This window comes from Dioscorea cayenensis, chromosome 7 (assembly GCF_009730915.1).
Source record: "Dioscorea cayenensis subsp. rotundata cultivar TDr96_F1 chromosome 7, TDr96_F1_v2_PseudoChromosome.rev07_lg8_w22 25.fasta, whole genome shotgun sequence".
Taxonomy (NCBI): domain Eukaryota; kingdom Viridiplantae; phylum Streptophyta; class Magnoliopsida; order Dioscoreales; family Dioscoreaceae; genus Dioscorea; species Dioscorea cayenensis.
Window position 1 is genome coordinate 31,430,069 of NC_052477.1, and position 27,117 is coordinate 31,457,185.

The 27,117-nt window shown below is 35.8% G+C and overlaps 7 protein-coding genes and 1 long non-coding RNA gene across 11 annotated transcripts; 2 read left to right on the forward strand and 6 right to left on the reverse strand.

The window, feature by feature from the left end:
• The first annotated feature begins 80 nt into the window (after positions 1-80).
• On the forward strand, positions 81-2,972 carry LOC120265929 (PRA1 family protein A1-like). The gene is given in 9 exon segments (XM_039273884.1): positions 81-423; positions 816-856; positions 945-1,023; positions 1,675-1,761; positions 1,848-1,896; positions 1,898-1,937; positions 2,053-2,124; positions 2,204-2,332; positions 2,650-2,972. Coding segments are annotated over 8 exon segments (630 nt in total). The 5' UTR covers positions 81-265; the 3' UTR covers positions 2,308-2,332; positions 2,650-2,972.
• Positions 2,973-3,988: 1,016 nt separating this feature from the next.
• On the reverse strand, positions 3,989-6,936 carry LOC120264545. The gene is made up of 3 exons (XR_005537463.1): positions 5,058-6,936; positions 4,383-4,521; positions 3,989-4,069 (listed from the first exon to the last, which is right to left on the reverse strand). It is a non-coding gene; the product is annotated as an uncharacterized LOC120264545 (long non-coding RNA).
• A 454-nt stretch (positions 6,937-7,390) lies between these two features.
• On the reverse strand, positions 7,391-9,448 carry LOC120265651 (NADPH-dependent aldo-keto reductase, chloroplastic-like). The gene is made up of 7 exons (XM_039273604.1): positions 9,329-9,448; positions 8,983-9,033; positions 8,783-8,859; positions 8,325-8,412; positions 7,972-8,247; positions 7,617-7,862; positions 7,391-7,532 (listed from the first exon to the last, which is right to left on the reverse strand). Exons 1-7 carry the CDS (start codon positions 9,437-9,439, stop codon positions 7,446-7,448), a joined length of 936 nt encoding a protein of 311 aa, XP_039129538.1. The 5' UTR covers positions 9,440-9,448; the 3' UTR covers positions 7,391-7,445.
• A 940-nt stretch (positions 9,449-10,388) lies between these two features.
• Positions 10,389-12,476, reverse strand: LOC120264349 (uncharacterized protein At2g39795, mitochondrial). Its single transcript, XM_039272158.1, has 4 exons — positions 12,141-12,476; positions 11,511-11,863; positions 11,246-11,410; positions 10,389-10,630 (listed from the first exon to the last, which is right to left on the reverse strand). Exons 1-3 carry the CDS (start codon positions 12,417-12,419, stop codon positions 11,251-11,253), a joined length of 792 nt encoding a protein of 263 aa, XP_039128092.1. The 5' UTR covers positions 12,420-12,476; the 3' UTR covers positions 10,389-10,630; positions 11,246-11,250.
• Positions 12,477-12,705: 229 nt separating this feature from the next.
• On the reverse strand, positions 12,706-14,658 carry LOC120264569 (NADPH-dependent aldo-keto reductase, chloroplastic-like). The gene is made up of 7 exons (XM_039272390.1): positions 14,471-14,658; positions 14,310-14,360; positions 14,072-14,148; positions 13,908-13,995; positions 13,476-13,754; positions 13,130-13,384; positions 12,706-12,989 (listed from the first exon to the last, which is right to left on the reverse strand). Exons 1-7 carry the CDS (start codon positions 14,588-14,590, stop codon positions 12,903-12,905), a joined length of 957 nt encoding a protein of 318 aa, XP_039128324.1. The 5' UTR covers positions 14,591-14,658; the 3' UTR covers positions 12,706-12,902.
• Positions 14,659-17,307: 2,649 nt separating this feature from the next.
• LOC120264268 (CASP-like protein 5B3) lies at positions 17,308-20,114 on the forward strand. The gene is made up of 3 exons (XM_039272069.1): positions 17,308-17,651; positions 18,394-18,526; positions 19,804-20,114. Exons 1-3 carry the CDS (start codon positions 17,521-17,523, stop codon positions 20,002-20,004), a joined length of 465 nt encoding a protein of 154 aa, XP_039128003.1. The 5' UTR covers positions 17,308-17,520; the 3' UTR covers positions 20,005-20,114.
• A 346-nt stretch (positions 20,115-20,460) lies between these two features.
• On the reverse strand, positions 20,461-23,399 carry LOC120265355 (S-antigen protein-like). Its single transcript, XM_039273228.1, has 2 exons — positions 23,243-23,399; positions 20,461-20,822 (listed from the first exon to the last, which is right to left on the reverse strand). Exons 1-2 carry the CDS (start codon positions 23,397-23,399, stop codon positions 20,461-20,463), a joined length of 519 nt encoding a protein of 172 aa, XP_039129162.1.
• Positions 23,400-24,179: 780 nt separating this feature from the next.
• On the reverse strand, positions 24,180-25,037 carry LOC120265801. Of its 4 annotated transcripts, XM_039273772.1 has the most exons (3): positions 24,893-25,037; positions 24,709-24,773; positions 24,180-24,636 (listed from the first exon to the last, which is right to left on the reverse strand). In XM_039273772.1, the coding sequence occupies exons 1-3, from the start codon at positions 24,910-24,912 to the stop codon at positions 24,494-24,496; spliced, it is 228 nt and encodes a 75-aa protein (XP_039129706.1). In that variant the 5' UTR covers positions 24,913-25,037; the 3' UTR covers positions 24,180-24,493. The 4 variants fall into 4 exon arrangements, with proteins under 4 accessions (XP_039129706.1, XP_039129705.1, XP_039129704.1 ...); XM_039273771.1 differs by having other exon boundaries at positions 24,760-25,037; XM_039273770.1 differs by having other exon boundaries at positions 24,739-25,037.
• Positions 25,038-27,117: the final 2,080 nt, after the last annotated feature.

Genomic DNA, 27,117 nt, shown 5'->3' on the forward strand with positions numbered 1-27,117 from the left:
TTTTAATGTTTATTTTTTTTTTAAATAAACTTATCCGTTTGCTATATTTATTTTATATTTAAAAATTCTCAGCTAAAAAGCGTAATTTCCGGGAAAGTGAACCCGCGAAGTCGTGGCAGGGAAGGCCCAAAGTAGAAACGTCGCCGACCGACCATCTTGAATTCCATCAAAGAACAAACAAACGAAGCCTTGAAACGACAACAACATCAACGCAAACCTATAGCGATCTTCTCCTCCTCATCATCATCGACGAGGAGCAGCTGCCATGGATTGGGGCAACGTCACCACCGAGGATCTCATCGACGCCCTTCGCGAAGTCGATTGGTCTTCTCCCCCGCGCCCTGTGTCTGAGTTCTTCTCCAGGTTCACCTTTCCCAGATCTTATTCTAAATGGAACAGCCGCCTCAAATGCAATCTCTACTAGTACGCACTTTCCAACCCTAATTTTCTTTCGCTGAGCTTATTATATGTGAGGATGAGCTCCTCCTCCTCCTCCTCGTAAGAAACCCTAATTGCTCTATTTGGTTTTCTATTTCGCTGTTAAATGATGATCTGCGATTTATCTGATGACCAATTTGATGACGATGTGTTCTTATCCTAGTTCTATATATGTTCAAATTTAACAAAGGTTTCAGTGTAGTTCATGTGATTGCGCGATCTGATCTCAAGATCATCAGCATTCTCCAATGCTTTAATAACATTATGCTTTCCAGAGGGGTCACTAAAATCACTAGTATTGCTTGGAATTCTTTTGTATTATACTGATCCTTTTCAAACTATTCTTGTAATGAGTTTTTTTTTTCTTCGTTTTGCAGTTATCGGACAAATTACTTCATCATGATTATATTTGTTCTTGGTAAGCTAAGTTTCTAGGAAGATCAAGTTGTTCCACTCTTATGATTGGTGAGAATGACCACTTCTGTTCTCTCTGTTTTTTGTTGCAGGAATTGCATTTGTGACGAAACCACTTGCGATTGTCGCCGCCCTCTTAACTGGCTTAAGCATTGCATTCCTGAATGACAGGTAAGTTTTATTTGCCTTTAAGGCTCATGACATATCGATTGTCATATTTAGAAATCATGTGCTGCCGTATACATTATCAACTTTTTAATGAAACTGCAAACAAGGAGATTGTCGACTAGTAAACAATCTTCTCGAGGATAAGTGACTAACCCATGGTGATAAACATTCCTCGTGTAAACAATATTCAGGATATTGAGGTTTCTTCATACATTAAATGTGTTTTTGTATACTTTTAGAAGACATTCTACCCTTAGTCCTTGCTGAATGAAAAGCAGGTTTTTTCTCTCTATTGTAATGGATGGCAATTTGACGGATGCCATTACTATTATTCATAGGCATATTCGTCATTAACTTTATATAGTTTAACCATTTTGGATGATCATAATTAAAAGATATAACTTTTCCATTATGTGTGAGATCGAAATATTTAAGGTGCTTGATTGCCTTTTTGAGAGAGATAATCTGAACCCTGAACTTGTAAATTATATTTGCTAGTCTTGCTTCTCTACAGGCCAGGAGAGTGACTTCTTTATGTTTTTCTTGATAACAATCCGTCAATTATGTGTGGTTTTGTCTAAAGTATTTGTTACTTTGGATAAAAATGAAACTTGATCTTTCGTCATACTTCTTTGCTGACATTTGCTATTACAGCTTTGCTGTTACTTTCAATGAGAAAGTTACAAGGACTGTGAGACAATTTTCACCACATCTAGCTGCTAAGCTGAGGCCTCCGATAACGTGAGTTGCCTTAATGTTTTATGATGCTAATCCTTAGTGTTCAGCTCTGCAATAATGTTACAAAATAAAGTTGTTCATAATATCAGGCCTGTTCTTCGTGGGAGACCGTCTACCAAAAGAGCAATTCATATATGTGGGACAGCCTCGATGGGTGTTTGTATTGGCTTTTTCAGCAGGTATTCTAAAACTTTTCGGGGAAAAGTTTTATTTTGAGAAATTTAACAACTGTGAATGAGGCAGCTAACCTAGATATGCTGTTGGACAATCACTTAATTTTTATGTTATTTACAGCTAGTTGCTTCCTGTGGTTTACCTCCTGTCGCCTCCTTACTGTACTTTGGGCACTCCTCATTGGCATTCTTGGTACTGATAAACGAATTTATTTCTTTATAACCTTTTCAGGCATTAGATTATTTATTTATCTGGGTGATCTTTCTTTCAGCACCAATTCTCCATGCAAGCTTTAGAACACCTAATCTGAAGGCACGCTTGAACACATTCCGTGAGGAGTTCCGTGCTGTATGGCGCAATTATAGTGAGCTGTAACTTTGCGATGAAGATATAAATTGAAGTGAGTAGCTTAGGTTCTATTCAAAATGTTTTAGTTTTTATATATAGTAATTTTGTTCAATTATGATTGTTAAATATATGATGTTCCTTTTCTGAGAACATTACTGTTCCATTATAATGTTTCACTAGGTATTCTCGGTGGTGCTAGGAAGAGGCATTAGCTAGGCAAACATGTTAGGAAACAATTAGTCTCTGTAACTGGTTCATCTGCTTTGTAAAAGGAACTATTTGGGGGACTAAATGTTCTATGTAACATTTAATTGTCATTTGTTGCTGGTCTGTTTTGATGATTGATTAATTTCTCTTATTCGGTTGTAGGGTTGTGTTAGCTTGGTGCATTTGCCTGACATTCTATTTGCATTTATCAAATAGTCCGGCAGCTCCCGTGTGGTTGGGAACCAAAGAGCAGGCAGGTTATTCATCAGCATGGTCTAGTCGATGGTGGATGGTTGCGGATTCATGGTGCTGAGGTTCTACTACTTCTTTACTCTTTGGTCATTAATCTGTAATTATTATGATGCGGATGTATCTTATACCAACCATCATGTAGATAATGAACCCTTATATATATTTCTGCAACTCTTTATTACTGTTCATGTCATAGGTTATTCTGTCAGGATAACCTTTATTATTACCATTAATTCAGTTGACTTATTAATTCTGTTGAGTCAGACATTGGATGGTTATATAACAGTAAGAAACAGCTGGTGACCAACATATTTTCCCGTTGGATTTGGTTGATCACTGGCTTTATGACCTAGTGAAGAAACCTAGCTTTTATCAAGACCAGCTTTGTACTCTACTTTCTATTTTCCAAACAAAAACAGGAGCACCGATTAGTGCGGTAATGTTCATTTCCAAGCAATGAATCAACTTTGTTTTCTTTTTGTTTCATGGTCCATCTTTTTCCCATATGTCAGCTTCCTCTTTGTTGGCTTTCAATTATACCAAAACCGCTCACCGTAAACCATTCGTTCCCACAGTATCAAGCTTCTGAATGGGGATAGGGTCTCCTCTTCCTCGCATGCAAACCATGATCCATGAATGGATTTGACTTAACGCTGATAAAGCAACATCGATTCCGTAATGGTTTGTTAACAGGAAATAAAGCTCAAGTTGAGATTGAGAAAGGATTTACTCCAAGAATCATCATCGTCCATGTGAAAAGCCAATGATTTTCTATCTGCAAAGCTCATGTAAAATATTCTCATATATATATATACACACACATACAAAAGCGGGCTCAAATTAAAAACTCTCGCTTGCATTCGCATGGTTGCTTGATTTATAGTAAAAGTTCCACCCGTGTAAATGGTTCAAGAGATATCAACAGATTCTATAAAAAAAAATATTAATTCACATCATAACCAGGTATATATATTCGATATAATAAACATAAATGTGGCACCCAAATAAAAAGAGACATGGCAAACTTCTACTAAAAACACATTAACTAACGAATTCCTTTTTCCTCCCAAGAAGTTTATCATGACATCAACCAAACAAAATCCCATTTTTTGAAGGTTAAGACTCAATCATCCTATTTCTGGCCCTCAGTGAAATGCAATATTCTGTTGCTGCACAAAAGTGACAAAACTCATTCACACTGAAAAGAGGGAACTGTATATGCGGACCCCAAAAAGTTCTATTTAGAAAAATAGTACGGCAAAAAAGAACGCGCCAAACTTCAAGTACCAAAACTGCGTCTCCTGGATCTCCCAATCCCCGGATGATAAACCTGGTTAAGAATAATGCACATTAAGCCCAGAACCAATCCGTGTTAATAATTGTTGCAAAAGCTGATAGAAAAAGCACCCTAATTCATTCACAAGGGCAATAATTCCTGTGTACACTTGCAACCTGAAGCATCAAGCTAATACAAATAAATTTTCTTAGTTCTCTCTCTCATGCATTACCAGTTCAACAAATACCAACTCTTGGAAAAGTTTAAAATCCTCAGGCATGACTTCCAAAAACAATAAAATTTGAAGATTGAAAATAGAGGGACTGAGGCAATACAGACAACCTGCTAAAATAAACAGCCAGTGTACCTCTGACAAACAATGGTTGTGGTCCATGGGCTAAATAAGATGGAAGGGACATAAGCATTAAATCAATTGAAATATAAAATATGCCAATTGCAAGCCAACAATCATCACATGAGATCCCTCAGGAAACTTGTCTGGCAACCTGCAATTTCACCAAACACACATTTCAGCAGATGGATGACTAATGAAGGAAAATAGAATAACTACCTATCACCAATTTGTGGTAAGTTATAACTTGATAGAGTAAATTACAAATAGTAAACAATAAAAGAAAAGGCAGCAGCTCTTTCCAAGGATATTAAAAAGCATACACAGACACCTTGGACACGGAAAGATGATGAACAACTTAAGATATACATTTGACATGAATTTCATTTCCATAACAAAAGTCAGAGAATCAGTTTCCATCCCTTGCTGCTTGTGTTTGATCGTATTGCCACCATTTTTATCAAGAAATATGTAACTTTGCTATTGCTAATAACATGCGAAACTGATCCAAACAGAGAAATATGGACGAAGATAAGAGAACATAATAAAGGAATATATCATCTATAAGAGGCTTCAAATGAACTAACAGACAAACAAATACATCAAATCTAGTACTAGCAGATAAAATTCAAGAACAGATAGAATTGGATGTTCTAGTAATTTAATATCAAAGATTTAACAAATACTGACCATCACAGGTGCCCATGGATCAACGAACTCAATAGTGGCAACACACATTGGTGTCTGTCTCTCCACCGATTGTAGACTGCCATAAAAAAAAAACATAAAAAATTGTTGAAAGAATTATCTGCATTAGGTTGTCTGCATTGTCCTTTTGTGGCAAGTGTATGCCATTATCGGTGGATCAGCTGGAAAAAGTACAAGCATAACAACAACAGATGCGACTGAACCTATTGTTGGAAATCTAGTTAAGTAACATGGTGCATGCCTACATATGATCACATCATCAATATCCTTATAATGGTAGCATGTCTCCCCAGCGTGAAACAATTTGCCATACATGAAGTTTTGAAATATGGCAGGATTCATCTAAATTCCAACATAGAGCCAAATTGTTAGAGGCAATCAAGCTCCTTTGCATTTGAGCTCATTCATTTTCTAATAATAACAGAGGGGCGAACTGTTCCAAGTAGAAGCTCATCTGTTTTGCATTATGAGTTTGAAAAAACAAAGCAAGTCCCATTTCCAGAAAAATCAAACAAAATGAGCAACTCAAAAATAAAAGATCTACTTTGGTTTGGCCAAGAGCAGGCTAGCAGACAATCATCATCACAGAATTACATCAATGAGTACTTTCCAGCAAAAAAAATCTCAGCAACACTATGAAATAACATATTGCCCAGATCCCAATTCAGTTGAAAGGATGTGGAATCAAAAGCCCGCAGGCAAAACCTCACCAACCAATCCCTTGAAGCTTCATATATGAGGAGTAACCTCTCAAGTTCCGCCAATGCATTCTCTATGACATTGACATTAATCGGAACTTAACATTAGAAAACGATCACAATTTGATAATAAAAAATATACTTGATTTAAGAAGTATGAGGCTGTGTATGAAGCTGGTATTTTTCTTCAAAAAACTTCGCCAAGTCCACTGCTTTTGTAAGAGATTCCGGCTGCCATAGAATGACATCCCTCTGGATTTCCCTCTCAAGTCCACTGACAAAGCAATCAACTAAAGCCGCAGAAGATAATCTCTCAACCTGACTGGCAAGATCAATGAATGAGAAATAGTAATTGGAAACAGTATCCTTCTGTTGTAGCTTGAACAAAGCATATCTTGGAGACTCAAAAAGAGAAGGACCATAAGCAAGTTTCAGTGCTTTAGCCAAGGAAGACCATGAAACAAACTCCTCACATTTCTCCCACAACTGAAACCAAGGAATCACCTCACCCTCCATATCATATGAATAGCCGCGATATTCACTCGATCAGGATCGGTAATATCATACAAGTCAAAGAATTGTTCCGCCTTGAATATCCATCCAGTGCAAGGGGTTTGAAGAACCATCAAACCTTGGAAAGTCAATCTGAAATGGCAAGGGAATAGCATTGCGTGGTTTTGTGGGAGAGGCTAAATCAGAGACAGGTTGAGATAGTGGCTGCTGCATAGCATTAATGTTTGAAGATTGAGCCTTATGGTTTTCAATATATTTAAAAATAGTGGCAAAAGATTGCTCTAGTAGCTAATAATACGTTCCTCATGCTGATCCATAACTGCTAATATTGTGTCCATTTTGGCTGTAAGATCCTTAAATCTAGTAGTAGATTCAGCCATGAAAAATGTAAAGAAAAAAGAAAGCACCAAATGTTATAATAGATCGTATAAAAATCTTCAGAAATGAATAGATCTGGAAATACAAACCATGAAATGATTCTCAACTGAAAGCCTAACATTCCAGTGAAACAAGTAACATAGTAATCATCCACCACCAAATAACATAGTGCAAGAAGAAAGCATTCAAAGAGAAAAAAGAACGCTCACACCAGTGCATCCATACATACTACACTGTGTGAGGAGAGCTCTTTTCTTCTTCCTAGCTCCACAACCAATCAACCTTCTAGAATAAGTGAATAACCATACCCCTCTCCACTCCCCTATTCCTAATTTCCTACTTTTACCGTGAATCGTGGGCCCATCAATCCATATTCTCATCCTCGAGATTAGTGCCTTTTAATCAAACGCCACGTGTGTGTATGTGTGCACGTATCTCAAGCCGATGACTAGGACGATGGCACCTTTTGTTATTATGGCCGTTCGGTATTGTTTTGTTTATTATAACAACAGGAACAAATTTATTATTGAATTCAAAACAATTCGCTTGGATTGGTATCTTGAAAATCATCAGCCAGAAAAAATTTGGTCAGTTTTTGTTACAACATAGCAGCTATTAACTATTTTTCAGTATTATTACAAGTTGTGCTCTTTAGGAAGCATGAAAACAACAGACCAGAGTAACAGAGTAACAGAGTAACAGAGTAACAGAGTGCCAGAGTGCCAGAGTGCCAAAGTGAAAAAAAAAAAAAAGGGTAAAGATTTTTCTCAACTTGATGATGTTATATCTCACCATCCCAGAGTTCTTGAAGGCTTTTGTAAGGACTACCAGTTTGATGGATTGCAAAATCACCCCGAAGTAGCCTTGCCTGCAAATCACATTGGGATTATTACTGATAAATAAACATCCATATAAATTTGGACAGTATTTACGTATCTAATAATATTATTACCTGTTGGATTTGAGAGAACTTTGAGAAGAGATCTTGAGGAATGGTCCAACTGAACAAATCAAGGTTCTCTTTGATTCTAGCTTCATTTGTGCTCTTTGGCAAGACACTGTGTCCGCTCTGAATACCCCAACGTAGAGCAACTTGTGCAGGAGACTTGTTAAGCTTCTCTGCAATTTCCAACAGAATTGGTTCCTTGAGGACTTCTCCTTTGATCCATGATCCTGGAGAGCCCAATGGAGCATATGCCTACTCAGACAAATCAAAATCAAGATCAAAATCAATAAAAAAAAAACAGAAAATTGATAAAAGTCAGCAGAATGAATGAATTATATAATCTAGTATCTTTTTGCATTACTGAGAGATGGATGCCTGTGGACTTGCACAAGTTATGAAGCACAGGTTGCTGCCAAACTGGGTGACACTCAACCTGGTTGACGGCTGGTGGCACTTTGGAATGAGTTAACAGGTCTTGCAACTTCTTGGTTGAGAAGTTACTAACACCAATGGCCCTTGCCTGCCCAGATGCATACAAACCCTCCATGGCAGTCCATGTTTCAGCCATGCATAAAGGAAGCATGACTTCTGCCTCAAATCCTAACGTGCCAGGTTTTGTGCGAATTGGCCAATGTATCTGCACATCAAGTAAGAAGTTATTTGTGAAAATGAAGTATGAATTTAAAAGAGTTTGATTTATTTTGTTCAACATACAAGGAAAAGGTCAATATAATCAAGCTGCAAATCCTCCAGTATTCGGGTCAGAGCCTTTGATACATCTTCAGGCGAATGGTCACTGCACCTGTTCAACGCCATAATTCTCAGAAAAGAACAGATAATCAGATTATCTTGTATTTCATTTTCCCTTGCTTGCATGAGTTGCATCATTAGTACTACTATTAACATGCATATATAATATGCATGCATGCATGCAAATAGATATATTAGATTGCTGTGAACGTGAGAATTGGGTGATCGTAAGTGATTTTGATAAATATTTATTGAGAAAGAGCATAGAAAATAAGTATCACAGCAACTTAAAATAAAATTAAAGCAATGATTTCTGATTGAAAAAGCAATAAATTTCTCTTCCAATTTATGTTGCTTTACTCATAATAAATAAGTCAAAAACTAATAATTTGTCAGAGAACAAACAAAGACATTCATCTCACCATAGTTTGGAAGTGACAAAGAGTTCACTGCGTTTCACCACTCCATTGGAGAACAAGTGCTTCAAAGCAGCTCCAATCTGCAAGAATACCAAACCAGCTTTACTACCTATTCTGGCTCATCTGTGCCATCATAAAAGCATGTCAAAACATCAAAGCATAAACCCAAAAGTTATGAAACAAGGATTTTTTCCATTAGGCACCTCCTTCTCATTGTCATACTTTCTGGCACAGTCAATATGCCGATAACCAGCCTGCAATCAACAAATTCAAGTCAGCTTCTCAAAGGCTTTTTACAACCTCAGAATTTTTCATCATAAGGACCAAAATTTCAGAACAGATATCAAACATTTAGGTAGCGTTTGGTTATACTTGATGCAAAATAATTTAGATTTGAAGGTGAATATAATTGGAGGTACGTGGATTTTAAAATTTGTTTTACCATAATTTTGTATTTGGTTGGGGAGTAGAGATTTTTCTGTTTGAGTGAAAATTAAGTATTCAGAAATTTTGATGTTTCTCCCTTCACATATATCCTTCAAAACTTACCTTAACAGCCGCAATGACAGCATCTCCAACCAAGCCAGGAGGTACCTTCCATGTGCCAAATCCAACAGATGGTATCTTTGCTCCTGTATTGAGCTCAAAATAATCATCCATTATCTTCTAACTTTGGTTGAAGGAGGACAATTGCTTGGAACCAGATCCAAGATTAGAGGAACAGAATCCGTGGGTAATGCATATTGCATAGTAGCCATCTTCACAATAAAAGAGGGGAGGCTCAATATTAGAGAAATTGAAGGGATGCCAGGACATTTCTCCAACCAGAAAATAGGATTTGGACTCGCTCAACCAAATTTCCCAGGTGCCATATCTCAGATGCCAATTCTGTCCTTTTATTAACACTAATGACTCTCCCCTGGCTCTCAACTCAAAATGACAATTCATTTATTAATATTTTTGCTACGACATTTCTTATTGCGTCTTATTTCGTCATATATGCAAGAGAGCTTTCCAGCATTCAATCCATGTTATTTCTACACATCACATCCCACATCTAACGTGGTGATTCAGTTTATAATTGAAGTATAGAACATGTCCAGAATCAGAAAAATTCAAAGGCTGGTCCACTGAATGTCTTCCTATTGCACGCCAATAAAGAGTTTGTAGAAGAAGCAGAACGATAGAACTCAAGTCCAAATGTTGGAGAAGCCTGAGGAGGGCAGCAATGCTTCGTCGCCATGTACTAGGAGTGGTCCTTGACTGCCATAGTAGTTGCAAACAAGAGTGGAAGGTACAGGTGATTGAATGGCGAGATAGGTGACAACGATGCCTTTCAGAATTTCTTCAACCATATAGGAGAGTGATACTCCATTCCTCCCCGGTGATATTCCATTCCCCGCCCAGATCAGATTCATGACACGTCCTTGTATATTACATACATTTACATGCTTATTTGCATGTATGTAATATACTGAATTGAAGAAACTGGAGAATAACTTGAAATAATGCTGTCATTGCAAGCTGACAAATTTCCACCCTACAACCAGATTCAAGTCTCTTGACTGCAGTGACGTATTGAAACAATCAACAGGTCATCATACATAAATTTGAACTATAACAAAATTGCCCCACATAAATTCATTAGAAACTTGTAGAAAGCTATGTTTCATATGGAGCCAATCACTTGATTGGTACCAAAATGATCAAAGAACAATTTCAAGCTCTTTTTCTAAAAATTCTATCATCAAGTCCCAAACTGTAAATGTAAAAACTACATGATGTCTTAGCTCTTCCATGATCTAATCATAGCCAAACAATAGTAATGGACATCCATTCGCCTGGAACCACCTAAAATAGGTTAAAAAAAATAATCAACAGTCAGTAGATATTTATTTTCAGCATAAACAAAAAGGTATAAAATGAAATATTATCTATTCAGTAGCCAATGCAAAATGCGAATTAGATACTGGAGAACTCGATTTAGCAATATGAAGAAACTGGTAGGACTTAATAGGCATCTACTTCTTGATAACATAATGTTTAATGACAAGAGAACCACATTTAGAGTGAAAAATGATAATGAAAATGGACATCATTGCTGTTAGAATAGTAAAGAAGAACCATGGCAATACTTCAGAAAGTTTCATATAATGTGCGGAGATAAAATGCTTAGAGCAATAAAAACCTCCAGGATAAAGATTTCAAAAGCCTCTACATTTCGTCTCATTCAGGAAATTAAACTAGAAAATTAAACCTAGAGAAGAGGCAGACTAGATCAACCAAATTCTAGAGCACATTTTCGATCTGCTAAGGAATCTTAAGTTCCAAATTATGGTAATTAGAGTCTACGGTTCAATTCATATATTGCCATCTAACAAACATTTTGTCCAGTAAGCAGGTGTATACATTGCATGGAAATTAGAATTTCATCATAAATGAAAAAATAATGGAAAAGAATATTACCTTTTTCACTTCTCAATGAATTTCTTCAGATTTCTCAGCCACAACAAGTACTCCCGGCTGTCTTTGTTAATCATATACTCATGTAAGAAGTTGGTGTTGAGGGCAGAGACGCCTCTTAGCTCCAAATATTTGTGGAAGGCCTTCTGAAGATTCTCATCCAGATCACTAAAACCAAAGAGCCAAAAGAAAGGAAATTCATGACATTATTATAAACAAAGAAAAAAGTAATTGACAGAGGAAGGAGACGTGAACCGTGAACATTTACTTGAAATCAGGCCCTTCATAGGCAAGGGAGTCTTCCCCAGCTTGTTCTTTCTCTCTAACAGACAAGCTATCTATCACAACTTCATCTGGATAGGCAGTGCAGTTGAACTCCAAAATAGGACCCCCTTTCTTTGACATGACCACTCCAAGCGGAAGACTAGATTGACTGGGTTTCTCATGCTCATCATCATTATCTCCTTCTCCAGCATTCTCTGGCTCCTCTCCAGTAACAAGGGCAGGCATGGAAACTACGACTTCAATGTTCTCATTTTGATATGTTCTCTTTAGTGTAATCACATTCATCCCCTTATCATCTTGGATTTGAAAGGGGAACGCTTCTGGTATTTCCTCCACCTGTTCATGAACAAACAAAAGGGAACAAGGGCTACTATAAATTTTATCCAAAAGAAGGTAAAATGAGAAGTTTTTAGAACTTGTTTAGCTTCAAGATAGATAAAATTTTTCAAATTGAAAAGAAATGCAAATCCTACACCAATTATGCAATGAATCAAGCATTGAAGTTTCACAGAACCTAAAGGCACCTAAAAGAAACGCTTTTAGAACAGTGCTTCAACCATTATTCGAGCTTGAAAAAGAAAAAGGAGAAGAAAAGGAGAAGGGATTTGCTAACCCGGTCGTGGTGGTCCGACTCCTCGGCGCACTTGATCTCAAAATCGATGACCTTAAGGAGACCAGCATCGGAAGCCGGTTTCTTCAAAGCCAGGGAAGAGAAGCGCGCGAGAGAGTGGGTGTTCGGGCATCCTACAGCGTGTCTCCACGACAAGATGGACCGCATGGATATTGGCTCGGAAAGCGCCGAGGATCGGACGATCTCACGCGTTCCAAGGGCACGGAGGGAGACCGAAACGGCGGCCGAGGAAGCCCGGCGGCAAGCGGCGGAGAAGGCCATCGTTTTCGTAGGAAGGGTAGCCTAGGGTTTAAGAGAGGAACGAAGCACTCTCTTGTCCCGGCTCGTTTGGGGTTTTAGTAGCTAGCGCGGGGCCCGAGCCCGACTAGTACTCAGACGTGGAGCTCTGAGTTGTCTGTCAATGAACCGGGTTAACCCGAATCAAGTCCCAAACCATATGGCAAACGTGGATCAATAAAATTCTATAAAAGTATACTTAGTTAATTATGCACGCCAAGTGTGAGAAACAAGGATAATTAACCCTTAAAAACGATAAAACCATGTTTTATTGAATAAAATATAAAGATAAAAAGACAGAAAAACAAAAGAAATACTAGATTGAAAGAAAATTACAAAGAGTATAATAACCGCTATATGGCAGCACTCTCCTGAGATAGATAATTTATTTATATTTAGTAAACTAGAACAGAACTCAATCAGCCTTGGAGGAGAGAAGAACTCAAATTCCTGCCTGCCCAATCAGCATTAGATCTCTCCGTCCCAAAGTTCTTCTTCAGTTTTGTACAAGCCTTCCGGATCAATGAAATGTTTATGACCTTTTATAAGCCTTGTCTGTTGCAACAACATTTTACATGTATCAGATACAATGTTGTTCAAATGAGATTAGTTGGAAGACTTGTAAAAAATGTGCATAAGAAATAGAAAATAAAAACTGCTGCTATTTGACTAAATTGGCATGGGAAGGACCTTGCCTGTTTTATTTCATAGAATTTAGCAAACATGTCATCAGGAATGGACCAATTGAATATGTCAAAGTTCTCCTTTATTCTTTTTTCGCTTGTGCTCTTTGGGAGAACACTATGCCCCATTTGGATCCCCCAGCGAAGTGCAACTTGTGCTGGAGTCCTGCCTAATTCCTCTGCAACCTTTTTTAATGTTGGATTATCAAGGACATTTCCATGGGTCCATATCCAGTTTGTACCTGGTGATCCCAAAGGAGAATATGCCTATGGGAACGTTAGACAATAGTGTTAACAAACTAGAAGTTAAAAATGAAAAAGTTCCACAAAAAAAAATATATATACTTTGGCTACTCACAGAGAGGTGAATGCCCTTTGAATCACAAAATTTCTGAAGCTTGGTTTGTTGCCAAATTAAATGGCACTCCACCTGGTTGACAGCAGGAGGAATACTTGCAATTGCAAGCAAATCCTCCAATTTCTTGATGGTAAAATTACTAACGCCGATTGCGCGAGCCTTACCAGACCTGTATAATTTCTCCATTGCAGCCCAGGTTCCAGGTATGTTACTTGGGACAATGTTTTTAAGTAATTCACTGACTTTAGTCCCTTTTCTAGCGCGGAAAGGCCAGTGGATCTTCAAAATTAGAATCACAATTTCAATGGTGGAGCAATAAAAAGAACCAATGATAATCAATATAACATATATACATTAATAACATGAATCTTCATAGCTAAATGTTGATCAATTGTGCAAAACCAAAAGTTCTGGCTATTGAGAAAGTAGTACCAGATAAAGATCTAGATAGTCAAGTTGTAAGTCTTTCAAGGTTGCTTCTAGTGCCTTTGGTACATCTTCTGGATCATGATCAGCACACCTGCAAACCAATCTTGACGCTATTACATGAACTTGCATACAATCATTTGAACTTATGAGCATGGGAAGAAACAAACCAGAGTTTGGAGGTTATAAATAGTTCCTCACGTTTCACCACTCCATCATCAAACAGCTTTTTTAAAGCCAAACCAATCTATGATCACCAGAAATCAGATCAAAGAATATCTAAGCTTAAATGACTAAATAAATGCCTTCATTAAAAACTTTAGGCTCAATTGTCAAGCTAGTCACTCAAAACCATCATGGTTATATATGATTAAGAAAATAATCCACACATAAACATTATTAATATACCTCATTCTCATTTCTGTAAGGCGGTGCACAATCAATATGTCTGTAGCCTGCCTGCATTAAAATAAAAGAAGAGAAAAAACAGACAATTCCATTCAGTAATAAGAATAATCACATTTTAAGATCATCCAAAAAATTAAGAGATAAAAAACAAATGTAGAAACCTTAACAGCGGTGATGATAGCCTGACTAACAACGCCAGGCTCAGCTTGCCATGTGCCAAGGCCTACAGAGGGGAACTTTGCTCCAGTATTAAGCGTGAAACCATGAATAGAAGCAGCCATCTCCTCTAAAACCAATAGGTAATATATCAGAGTCCCTGTTTGTTCTTGAGCGCACCCCTTTCCCTACTCCTTCATCCATGCATATCATATGTATATATATATATATATATTGATGAGAGGTCGTGTACTAAAACAAAAAAATTCAAAAGAAAAGACCTTTTCATTTCGTCACTGCTGGCGTTATACAAAATCAGTCTATGTACGTAATCCATTCACTCCCAAAGACGTTGAATATTGCACTTTCTTTTACCCGCCAGCTTTTATTGCATCACTGATTGCGTTACACAGCATATTGCGCTACCTTTATATTGTGATGCATTTGAAATTATTGCGTCACTGATGGCGTTATACCTTTCCTCCATCAATATTGTGATGCATTTGAAATTTCTATTCTTTATATGTTTTAATTATAATTAAAAAATGTATTTATTTTATAAATGATTATAGTTCAAAATATATATTAAAAAAATCATATAAAAAATACATACACAGCATATTGTATATATAAAAGACATTAAAAAAATTCTAATAATGGTAGGCAGCTAAATGAAGTAATGAACATTAAAAAAAGTTTTTCAAAAAGTATTGTATTTTATTAACAGAAAAAAGTTATTTTACATATGAGTTTCAGTCCCTCTAAAATAATTTAGATTTTAGATATTTAGTTATTTTTTTTTTTACAAAATGAATGAGTAATGTGTTAGCGGTGTGAATTGATCATTTGACTCATGCGTACTCATCTAATGAGCTCCTAAGTACAATAGAATGTTTGCTTATGGTTAATTAAATATTATTATATTAAATTATTAAATTATTTTACTAAAAAAAGATTTTAGTTTGGGTGTCAAAATGTAATTTGAAGATATTCATTTTTTAAATAAACATTGTTTTAGTGATTTTTTTAAGAAAGTGAATAAATCACAATTTATTTAAACAATAAATTGATTTTTTTTCAAAATACTTATTATTTTATAATACAAAAAAATTATTATAGTTTACCTTTCTCCTCCATATTGATACTCAATAATTATCTTAGTGTTTTTTTTAAAGATTGAGTATTAATAGAATAAATAGTCTAAAAAAAGAAGCAATTAATTTTTTTTTATCTAAGGGAATGGTTTCTTTCCATGGTTTTTTTTTTCTTTCAAAATTTAGGAGATTTATTAGCTTTCTTATTTCTTTGTGCAACATTTTAAAATAACACTCAGGGCCTGTTTGGATAAGCCAGAATTATGGCATAACTGCATCAATACTGCCATAATTTAATATTTTTCGATAATTATGCCGTATTAGTCGTTTGAGTCTTATTTTTAGAGTATAAAATTATGGCGTAATATAAAGAGTTATAAGCATAAAAAAATATTCCACTCTTAGTGGAATATTTTTTTATTATGAAAAGTCTCTCTCTTTTGATCCAAAGACAGACCACCGATCCACCGGTGGCTCGCTCGATCTCGACCCAAAGCGGCCTCCCGGTGACACGCGGCGATCCACCGGTGGTCCGTGAGAGCTTCCCAAGAATCCCGGGTCACCGACCCAACCACCGGGTCCCACCGGCCTCCCGGTGACACGCCGGGCGATCCATCGGTGGTTCGCCCGGCTAGCCTCCCGGTGACACACATCCACGGTGGTTCGCCTGGCTAGCCTCCGGGTGACTACCCGGTGATCCACCCTATGCTCCGGCCGACTCACGATGGCCGTACAGGTCCACCGGTGGTCTAGCTTGCCGATCGATCGATCTCCGTAATTTTTTATTTTTTGGTGAACTCAAACACTCATTCTATAGGAATAAAAATATGCTTATAATTTACGTAATAATCACTTGCACTTCCTACATAATAAAATTATGCCATATTTTTTTATTTTACAGCCAAACATGCCCTCATTTAAAAATGGAGGGAGTATAGCAGATAACATGAATACAAGCCAATATCCACAGGATATACAAATATAAAAATAGGAGAAAATTATCCCATGCACTTATTTGTATTGAAAACAAGTTATAAACTAGCCTATTTTTTTTTTTTTAAACTCTGGTAAGCCTTCAAACATTATCCTTAAGATTGCGTTAGACTTAGAGTATCACTTTAATTCTTAATTAATATAATTTATAAATTACTATTTAAATTCATTAACAGTTGATAATGATTAATTTTAATCCATATATAATATAATTATTCAAAAATAGTTTAAATTTAAAATCCAATCACAACCAAATGTGTCCCAATGGTCTCTGCATGAAACCCATATCGTTTTCCTAGCATATGTTAAAAGTAGGAAAAAAACAAAAAAATAAATTAAAAATGATTTTTTTAACAAAGACTAGAAACATTATTAAAAAAAGATATGTGCATTAATTACAGTGATTCAATGATTTGTATTGATAAATTTTTCTATAATACATTTTTTTGAAAGGGAAAAATATTGTTTCTTTCCTATGGAATTCGCATGAGAATTAATAAATAGTACTGGAGTTTAGTGTACAGTGTGCAAACAAAATTACAATTGTTAACCATTATTTTTTCACATGCGTTAAAGTAAACAATCACTGAACTATTGTTTCTTTTTTAATGTCAAAATAATAAAAATAATTTAAAAATATATATTATATATAATTTTTTTAGAGGGAAAAATGCTTGTCTACGCTGTTGACTATACGATTATGGTCATCAGCAATGTAGAATACTTATTACACAGTAGTGCGATGACAAGTCCGAGACACCCGTTTCACTTTCTCATCTTCTCTCTCTCTCTCTCTCAACCTAACTCCCCAAATCACACGAAGCCTGGCTGAGAATTTCGACGGAGAGAGTGGGAATCTAGTATAATTCCACCGGCATCACTGATAGATCCAAAGAGGGCAACCCAATTGGAGGATTTGAAGGCATTTGAGTGGTTGGTTTCATTCCGAGGTTGAGGTCTTGAGGGCGATGAAGGTGGCGGTTGGCAGGCCGGGGACGCTGAGCGGTCTATTGCTGAGGATCGGCCAGTCTCTCTTCGCCGCTTCCTCCATCGCCTTCATGGTCTCCGCCTTTGGCTTCTCCAACTACACTGCCTTCTGGTATGCAATTGTTTCTCGTCTTCTTCTTCTTCTTTTTATTTATTTAATTTTAATTTTAATTTTAATTTTAATCTCTCTTTGCTTCTTTAGTCGTTTGTTCCATGAAATAAAATAAAAGCTTGGTTTTTGGGTTGAAACTTTTACTGCTACTTCGGAATTATCTGGGTGTTAGTGTTAATCTGATGCATTGAACCGCTGCTTAACAATTCTTTCTATCATATAACATGCATTTTGGAGCTGGATATCCTTCTAGTTTTTTCAATTGGTAACTATGAAAAGGCTTGGGATTGTAGCTACTAAAAAGTCTTCTTTTTTTCTTTTGTTGATATTGTGAAAGTGAAAACTTGTTTTCCACAACCAACACTGCAATCTTGCAGTTTGAGGAAAACACTGATGAGGCATTGCAGTGAAGCAACCTCAATCTAAAGTACCCTGGGATACATGCTGGACGCATGCGGCATGAGACTCTATACTGGGCATGTCTGCTTTTGTGCCCTTTTTTTCCCACGTTTTTATCCTCTCTCAGCCCATTTTTGTAAACCTTCTGGGCAAGCTCTTGCATCACAGAAGGCCACGTCTTTCTTCGATTTGTAATGTTCACCATTTATTTAATGTGTGAGTGGTTTATTGACTGGCATTCGGGGAAAAAAATAACAAAACTTGTTCTTTTATGGGAGAGGTTATCGTGATATTGATTTTGTATGTCTTTTATATAATCTTATATTTTATCTTTTGAATTCAGCTACTTGATTGCTTCTATGGGATTGCAAGCACTTTGGAGCTTTGGTCTGGCTTGTCTAGATTTCTATGCTATGTGGATTAAAAGAGATCTTTGCAGTGCTGTTCTAGTTAGCTTGTTTGTTGTGGGAGACTGGGTAAAGTTATATCCTTCAAGATTTACTCCTAAATTATTTAACACACAAGAACATTACTCATGTTGATCTAACCTACACATGCTTGTTGCCTTAAGCTAGTGACACTAACATTCTCTTGACATGCTTGACTCCCTATATGCCTGGATACAGTCTTTTATTGTCACTTACATTCTGACAAATAAGTGATCTTCCTTTTTGTTTTTTTGGGTTTGTAAAATAAGAGAATTGATTACTTATTCACCCGTGACATTCCAAATCAAAGTGGAAGCATATTGTTTATTTTGCTAAGTGTAAACCATATTTTGGCTAGGAATGCTTATTGTCTATTCTGTGGATGAAGGGGCAAGCATGATTGTGGTCAGGATTGTCCATCCTCATGTGGATAACAAGATCAGGAAAATTTTCAAAATTCATGTAGATAACAAGATGGTCTAAATTCATGTCAGTCACTTGTGTTGAGTTCTATTATATTATTGTTTAGTTTCACATGCTAAAGTTAGTGAACAAGCATGCACTGTTTCTTTTCATTTACAATTTTTAAAAAACATTTATTGGCAAGCCAAATGGAAGGTCAGACTTGGGAATCATGTCTGCTATTACTCTATTTCTTGTTTTGACATATGCTGCAAAACTGATCTCCCCCGTAATGTATATCTCAGAAGAGAGTTGTTTACTTTTCATGTGAAGAGTACTTTTTAATATGTGGCAACAGATCAATTTCTGAGTGCCGATGATGTTATTGTTAAATTGATCTGTCTTGTAAAGCCATTTGTTGCTGGGTGATTATTTTGATTATTTGTAGCTGTCTGTTCTTGAGAATTATTTAATCTGTCCTGTGCATGGAGGTTCTGGAATCTTCTCCTTTTCGAAGTAGCAAGTTTTGTTATGTCAAAACTCATGAATATTCCAGCTTGGTTTGACTGTGTAATCCGTCAATGGGAGAGATTGGGCTTTTTGACTGATACACAGATGCATTAGATGATTCAAAATTTATCTCCCAGTGCTCTACCTGAATATGATCAATTGTTTGGTTAAACACAATATGGAGAATGTATCACTGATTTGATTTGGTACTGCATCTTCAAATATGTGACTTAGGTCCATTATGACTTGCTTTAAAGTTTAAACAATCATGCATTCCTTGTGTTATCTCATATAGATATATATATACATATATTATCTTATGGTCTTGTGCATCGAAGCATGTTGTTCCCTCTTTCCTCTCAAAGAATATTTAATAGCGATAATATTTTTTTATGTTGCTGTGACATCAATAGGTAACAGCGACTTTATCACTTGCGGCTGCATGCTCTTCAGCTGGAGTTGCAGTTCTATTTGATAGAGATGTGGACTACTGCAGAGCATATATTCAACATGCATGTCATAAGTATGAAATCTCAATAGCGTTTGCTTTCATCACGTGGCTTTTGAGCGCAATATCTTCTCTAGTAATGCTCTGGCTTCTTGCGTCAGTTTGACAATTTGTGATTTTTTTCTGTTTATTTGTAAGATTGTTTAGCACACACAGGAACAAATTTACACCATGAATGGAAGTGTTGTTATTGTCAATGAGCAGGTGACTATTTACATGCTGAGCTGCTGTGATGTTGGAAAAATTAAGATCATCCAAGAGAAATATTATATGCTATTTTATTAAGACTGTAGCTGGAATTATCTCAGCAAATTAATGAATTTGGAGATAAAAGTACCACATTCTGTTTCTAATAAATCCACACATCAAAAATCTCAACTTTATCATAACAAAACACCAAATCCTGAACATCAACCAAATAATATAAAAAGAAACCTAGATACAATAAGACAAATTCATAAATTTCTCACCTTCATTAAAACCATAAGAGCAACAATTTCGCAAACAAAAAAGCAAGCTAAAAACACAAAGCCCTAAAATTTCCCAAATCAGAAGACAAATCTCAACCACATGTGGCCTTTCCTCGCGTTGAAAGATGTTGGTGGCCTCTCAGCCATGAGGAGGCAGTGGCTGCTGCTGCTGCTGTGCCTGCGGAGCCTGTTGGGCCTGCTGAATCTGGGCCAACTGGGCTTGTATAGCTTGCAGAGCCTGCACCCTCTGGGTCAGTTGGGCCAGCGTCTGCGGTGCCTGCTGTTGGGCCTGTTGAATCTACGGTGCCTTCTGTTTGGCCTGCTGAATCTGGGCCAACTGGGCTTGCAGAGCTTTCAGAGCCTGCACCCGCTGGGTCAGTTGGGCCAGCGACTGCGGTGCCTGCTGTTGGGCCAGCTGAGTTTGTGGTGCCTAGCGTGCCTGCAGCTTCGTTTCCTTTAAATATAAAAAACATAATAATAATTAAATATCTTTCTCATGAAAAAAATTTAAGAATTGGAAAAAAAAAAAAAAACAAAAAAACAAACATTTGGTGTCAAAAAGGAGCCTGACATTACGCATCATTATATATTCTAGTCTCTATTTACTTATTGCTTGAATATATTTTAGTCTCTGTTTAATTCTTACTTGAAGCCTACATGTATGTTATATGTGCAATCAGTATTATATTTTGCAGATTGTATGTTGAACTTGTAGACTACTACATATTAAGAAGCAAATGTAACTAGACTTTCCTTATATATGGAATCTTGGACTTAATTGACAATTGTACATGCATGCATACCAAAAGAATAAATGCTTTTCGAGCTTATTCTTATTGAAACAAGACAATAATAATAATACTACTACTAAAAATAATAACTAACAATAATAAAATTCTAAACTTAAACATAAAATGGTGCAACTTAATTCTTATTTCCTTGCTTTAAGTCGCCACTTGCATCCATAGAAACACACGTATATATCAAAAAATATTTATTAATCGGATACATAATAAAATTGGCAAGTATATTTATATATATATAGAGAGAGAGGAAATTAAATTAAGAGGAGAAATTGAGTAGTGATTGATGGTTATGATCACATGGATGATGATGGAGGCTGATCACCGGATTTTCTTTTGCCTTCTATAATGCTGAGGTTTGCATTGACAAATAGTGCAACACCTACTACTCGAAATTTAACGTCGGTCGTGAGATTTTTTGGATCCATCAAAGCCCCCTACAACCCTAAAACTGCTAAGCATGAGAATAAACTCAGAATAATCTGGGAGGGCCAATCCCGATCAGCGTACGTACTTGTAGAATAATAGGTAAACTATTATGATGCCTTCAATTGTAACCGCGGCAAAGAATGTTAATAAATCTAATGGATTAAGGTCTTTTGGGAAATGGAAGAAAAAGTTAACCAGCACCGCAATTGCCACGAAGCACAACCACACGATAATGATAAAAATGATTTCACATTTGTCGCAACCCCTCTTCATTGAGAATTTGGAATATATAACCCTTAGCTAGCTCGTTAAGTTCACTCTTCACCTTTTGATTTCGATGCGACCATTTATATATATTTTTATAATTAATAATCAATTAAATTTTTTAAAATTATAATTATGTGGATAGGTTATCATAGAATAATAATGAATAAAATAAAAGGTTTTTATATTATTTTTGTTAGCAAAAAATAATAAAAACAAAAATTATGAGGCTATAGAAAATTGAAGGGGCCATATAATAAGTGTTATAGTAAAAAAAAGTTAAAAATTTCAAAGTAATTATATGGATAGTATTATAGGATAATAGTAAAAAAAGGAAAGCGAAGCCCCCGAAAATTGAGAAGACCTATGAGTCCAAATTTGTTGTGCTTTGATAGTATCATAGTGTTATAGTTTAAAAAAAGTTAAAAATTTTAAAATGAATTATAGGATAGATGAATTGTGAGACCTGAAAATTTGTAACGACTCAGTTATAATGCTACATTTGTTACGTATTGATATTGAAAAATAAATTTTTTTATGATAATTATATGGATATGATAGAAGATGATAGTAAATAAAAATTTAAATATAAATTTATTGTTGGATATTTGTTAAATATTTTTTTATTATTTGTTATGAAAATTGTTGTGAAAAAATATGAGATATTTGTTGTGTTAACTGTTATGAAAATTTTGATTATTCATTAGATTATTTGTTGAATAATTATTATATTTAATAATTGATTTAGATGTTAATTTGTTTAAATGATTTTTTGTTAATTGCATTATTTGTTAATTTAATGCTTAATTAATATATAAATATTTTGTTAATTACTTGGAAAATGTCAAATATTTATTTCTTAATATTAAAATAGTTTATATTTTTTTTATTAGAAAATGGAATCTGTACAAAATTATTTTGTGTATCGGTGAAAAATGCATTATCTCTTTGAATTATAAATTCTAGAAATTTATGAATATTATTTTGTTATATTTATTAATTAAAAAAAAAGAAAAATGTGTTTGTGTATATATTGCTTTTGTGATTATTACAATTTTTTTTTAGCATATCAACATTTTGAATTTGTATTTTAACACAATAACATAGATTATTTATATTAGAAGCTACGTTTTTGGATTTAGACAATTTGTACAAAATAATGAACTATAGATGTTTGCATAGTATAAAATAATAACAATATTAATAATATAGATTATTATTTTTAAGTCATTTTTTTTAAAAGGTGGATAAACCACAATACATTAATAAAAAGGAAGATACAGAGTTCTACTACCACTAGGTGTGATGAGTAGCAACAACAAAAGTACAACAAAAGAGGGTGCACAAGCCCCTAAAGAGAGACAGAAAAGAAACTAGCCAGAGTCAGGATCACGTGTCTCCTCTGAAGACCGAGACATCTCAAAGTCCTTCACCCGAGGGCCGAGAAACTCCAAACTGCGTCTGACCGTTCTGATATCCTCCTCCAGCTTTGCTATAGGTCCTTCTGCAATAGCAGAGCACCAAGAGACAATCATTCGATCAATTTTCACAATTAGACACTGAGCATGCAAAAAAATGGCATTGAAAATACAATCATTCAACTATCCAGATGTTCCAAACAATTTCCTTCGCAACTAAGTCCACAAAAGGCCCTTTTCTCAGGATGTAAGCAAGTTCCTTCAACGACCCCATAGATCCCTTAGAAAAAACGGTAAATGAGATAAATTAAGTAATCGGAAGAAGTACTCCCAAACTTGTTTAGCGACAGAGAAGTGGATGATTTTGAGTCACGCTTTAGCCATACCAGCACACATACATTTATACAAATTAGAAATTATTTAAAGGATATAAAAATAATTTTATATGATTTCTCTTTCTTACTTTTTTATTTATTCCCACTTTTTATTCCTTCTAACCAAACACTATCTTCATTCTTATCCCTATACTTTTATTCCCATCCCCAATCCCCATCCACCACTCTCATTTTCATTTTCATGCTTATTCCGTGAACCAAACGGAGGGTTAGTACTTCACTAGGGAACCAGGAAAAAGTAAAAAAGGAAAAGAAAGGGTGGCTGTATTAGGTCCCTATTCGCTGACTGACATAGGCATGAGGATAATTACTTCTACCAATACAATGCAAGTAGTTTGAGATTTTTTTTTCTGTTCATTGTTGTGTATCTGGATTGGCTTGTTCTTTGTGGTCACCTGATTGTTATACTGTTAAATCAGATGTCTTTGAAATATGAAGATGATCGCTCTGTTTGTTTTTGTGAAAATAAAGAGCCAGGAGCTAATTTTATTAAAAAGTCAGAAAAAGAGAAATAACAAGTACAAAAACAACAAAAGAACCACGACTAATAAAAAACACAGAGAGCTAGAAAACTAGTAGGAACAAATTAAAATACAAAACAAGAATCAGAAAAACTTCTCATGAGCCATTGAGGAAGGTCACGGCCGGAGTGAAAAAGCGTCAACTCATGATGGTTATACCCGAAAACAGCAAGCTTGGAGGCAAATCTCAACCAATGTGTGGGTATAATATGAATACGAGGACTATTGGCATCAATGAGCAAACGGTTAAGGCTGGAAATCCAAGATTGAAGATGCCAAGAGCAAACAGTATCATTCATATGCAGCAGGGAAGGAATATGAGGATCGCCAATGAAGATATTCTGAATCCGCAGGGATTGAGCCAAAACGATTTGCAATGCAGAAATAAGGCTTTGGAATTCCGCAACAATCTGGACATCAGCAGTAGAAACTGGAAACCTGCAATAGAAACAGTGTAATTAGAAGAAGAAATAAAGAAGCCCCCACTGCTTACATGATTGAGGCCAGTACTCCGTATAGAAGCTGAGAACAGGAAGAGACCATCAGTATTAGAGAAATTACTGAGAAGCATGTGCCTGCAGGAAAGATGCTTGTTAGCACAGTTAATGACAGTTAATGCCCTTAGAGCAATGTTGGAAAAATTCGGCTTGACATTATGAAAAATCGCATCATAGCTGGTTTTCAAGATGATCACCCTGTCGTTGGGAAGGACATTTGTAGAAGAGTTACTGACAAGCTGCATCAGACCTATGACACTGAGTTGCGAAACAAACATTTTGCCTATGATGGGATGAACAACCTCTTTACCATGGGCCCATCTGCCTCATGTGAACAATCATTTCAATGTTGTGGATTGTGTGGTATTCTCCATTTTACAAGCTGGCTGTTCTACTTGTTTTCTATGTGGACAAGGTTTTTTCTCATTCAGTAAATGTTTATGCTGTACAGGAATGATGCCAATGCAATCCCAGGTCCAGGTGGTGATGATAAGCCAAGGGAAGATGATTGTAACCCAATTACTCAACCATATCATATTAAGATCTTGAAAACGTTGAGCTGCGTTTTGCCGCCATAATTCCACTGCAATCTCTTGTCCCAGCTCTGCTGGGCCAGGAAAGTGAAAACTCCCGGTATGCTTTTAGAGTTCTGAACATTATTATTAAAGGACATTCCACCGAGCCAACGACCAAATGGTCTATTGATATACGGATCACCGATAAAGTTTTTCACGAGTGGTGAGTGTTCGATTCTCGGCTGAGGGCACATTTTTGGGAGATGTGAACGGTGGTTGTGTGTAGGTGGTCTCAATGCCTATGTGTGCGTGGGCCCCGCCCCTACTTGCTTTACCGAGAGGCACACCCCTGACGATTTAACATGGCTTTAGGGCTATTTGTTCTTCTTGTAGGAAATTCCACCAAGAGAGGTAGGTTGCTAATGCGTTCTTTTGCATGTCATTGATCTGTAACCTAAATATATTGGATTGTCGTATCACATGAACTTTAATTTATTCATTCACTTATTTATTTGTTTAATCTGCAGGGGTTGCCTTCTTGTGTGGCAAAAAAATTTCCAGAATAATCCCGCAAATTTTGCTTATTTGGGAGGTGGAGTGTTGGGATGCATGGCTTCGTCCATTCCCGCTTTCAAGCCACACAAGGTGGTCTCTCATTGAAAATTGGTATGCAGTGCTGACACAAATTTGAAAATTTAATTTTGATTATTAGATTTGCTGAATGCTAATGAAGGTAAATTTAGAAAACAAAATTTTCATTTACTTAAAATTCTCTCCAGCACTACACTTGACTTGAATTTGCAAAGAGTTTATGAGTTATAGTCCTCATAGAATTAGCCTTCTGAATTTTCATTATTATCATTAGTAATGGAACTTTAAATGGATTAAAAAAACATAAACTCTGTAATTATTGTGGATTAGCAAAGCTTGAAAGGATTTGATTGTATCTTATCCCATCACTGATTTAAGCTAAAATAGGATCTCCTGCAGTTTTGTTCTCAAAAAAACCCCCAAAAAATCAAGGTTTTCTCATGTTAATTCGAACAAGTCTCAATAGATTGGGTGAATTGCCATCCTTGTATATATATAAAAAATAATCTCTACATCCAATTATTTTATTAGAACCACTTTGGCTAATTGTTGAGGGTTGTTTTTATTATTTATTATTATATTTTTCTTCTATACTCTCTTTTAATGATAATATATAGCACGCTCACAGCCACTAGTTTTAAAGCATGCATCTGTTGGGGCATGAGACATAAACTTAGACACCACAATGACCTCTCCAACTTCCTCAGAACCATAAGAAATAAGAGGTTGTTTTAACAGTTATAATCAGACGAGCTACATGCTCTGAAAAGCAAATCAATATCAGACTGGAAGTAGATTGTCCACCAGAACTTGCTTGTCACCAGTCGCTGCACATTCAAAGCCCCAAAGTGAGCAAACACTTATCACCAAGGTTGTTTTAACAGTTATGATGAGACAAGCCACATGCTCTTAAACCAAATCAATATCAGACTGTAAGTAGATTGTCCACCAGAACTTGCTTATCAAAGTTGCTGCACATTCAACGCCCCAAAATGAGCAACCATTTATCACCAAACTTCACAATAAGCTATCCAATGTGATGTAACTAATGAAAGATATCTAAGCAGAATTATATTGCAAGCAAATATATATATATATATATTATATTATAAGAAGAGCTAAGAAGCTATTTGTTAAGAAAACAGAGAAATAGGACTACAAACTGAGTGGACTAACCAAAGAAAAAAAAATAAAAAAAGAAATAAAAAAGAAATAAAAAAAAAGGAAGATCAACTAGAAAACACATTACAAACATAAGTCATTCACCAAAATGATCTTCATGATCCACTTAGGGAGATCACGACCTTGATGACAAA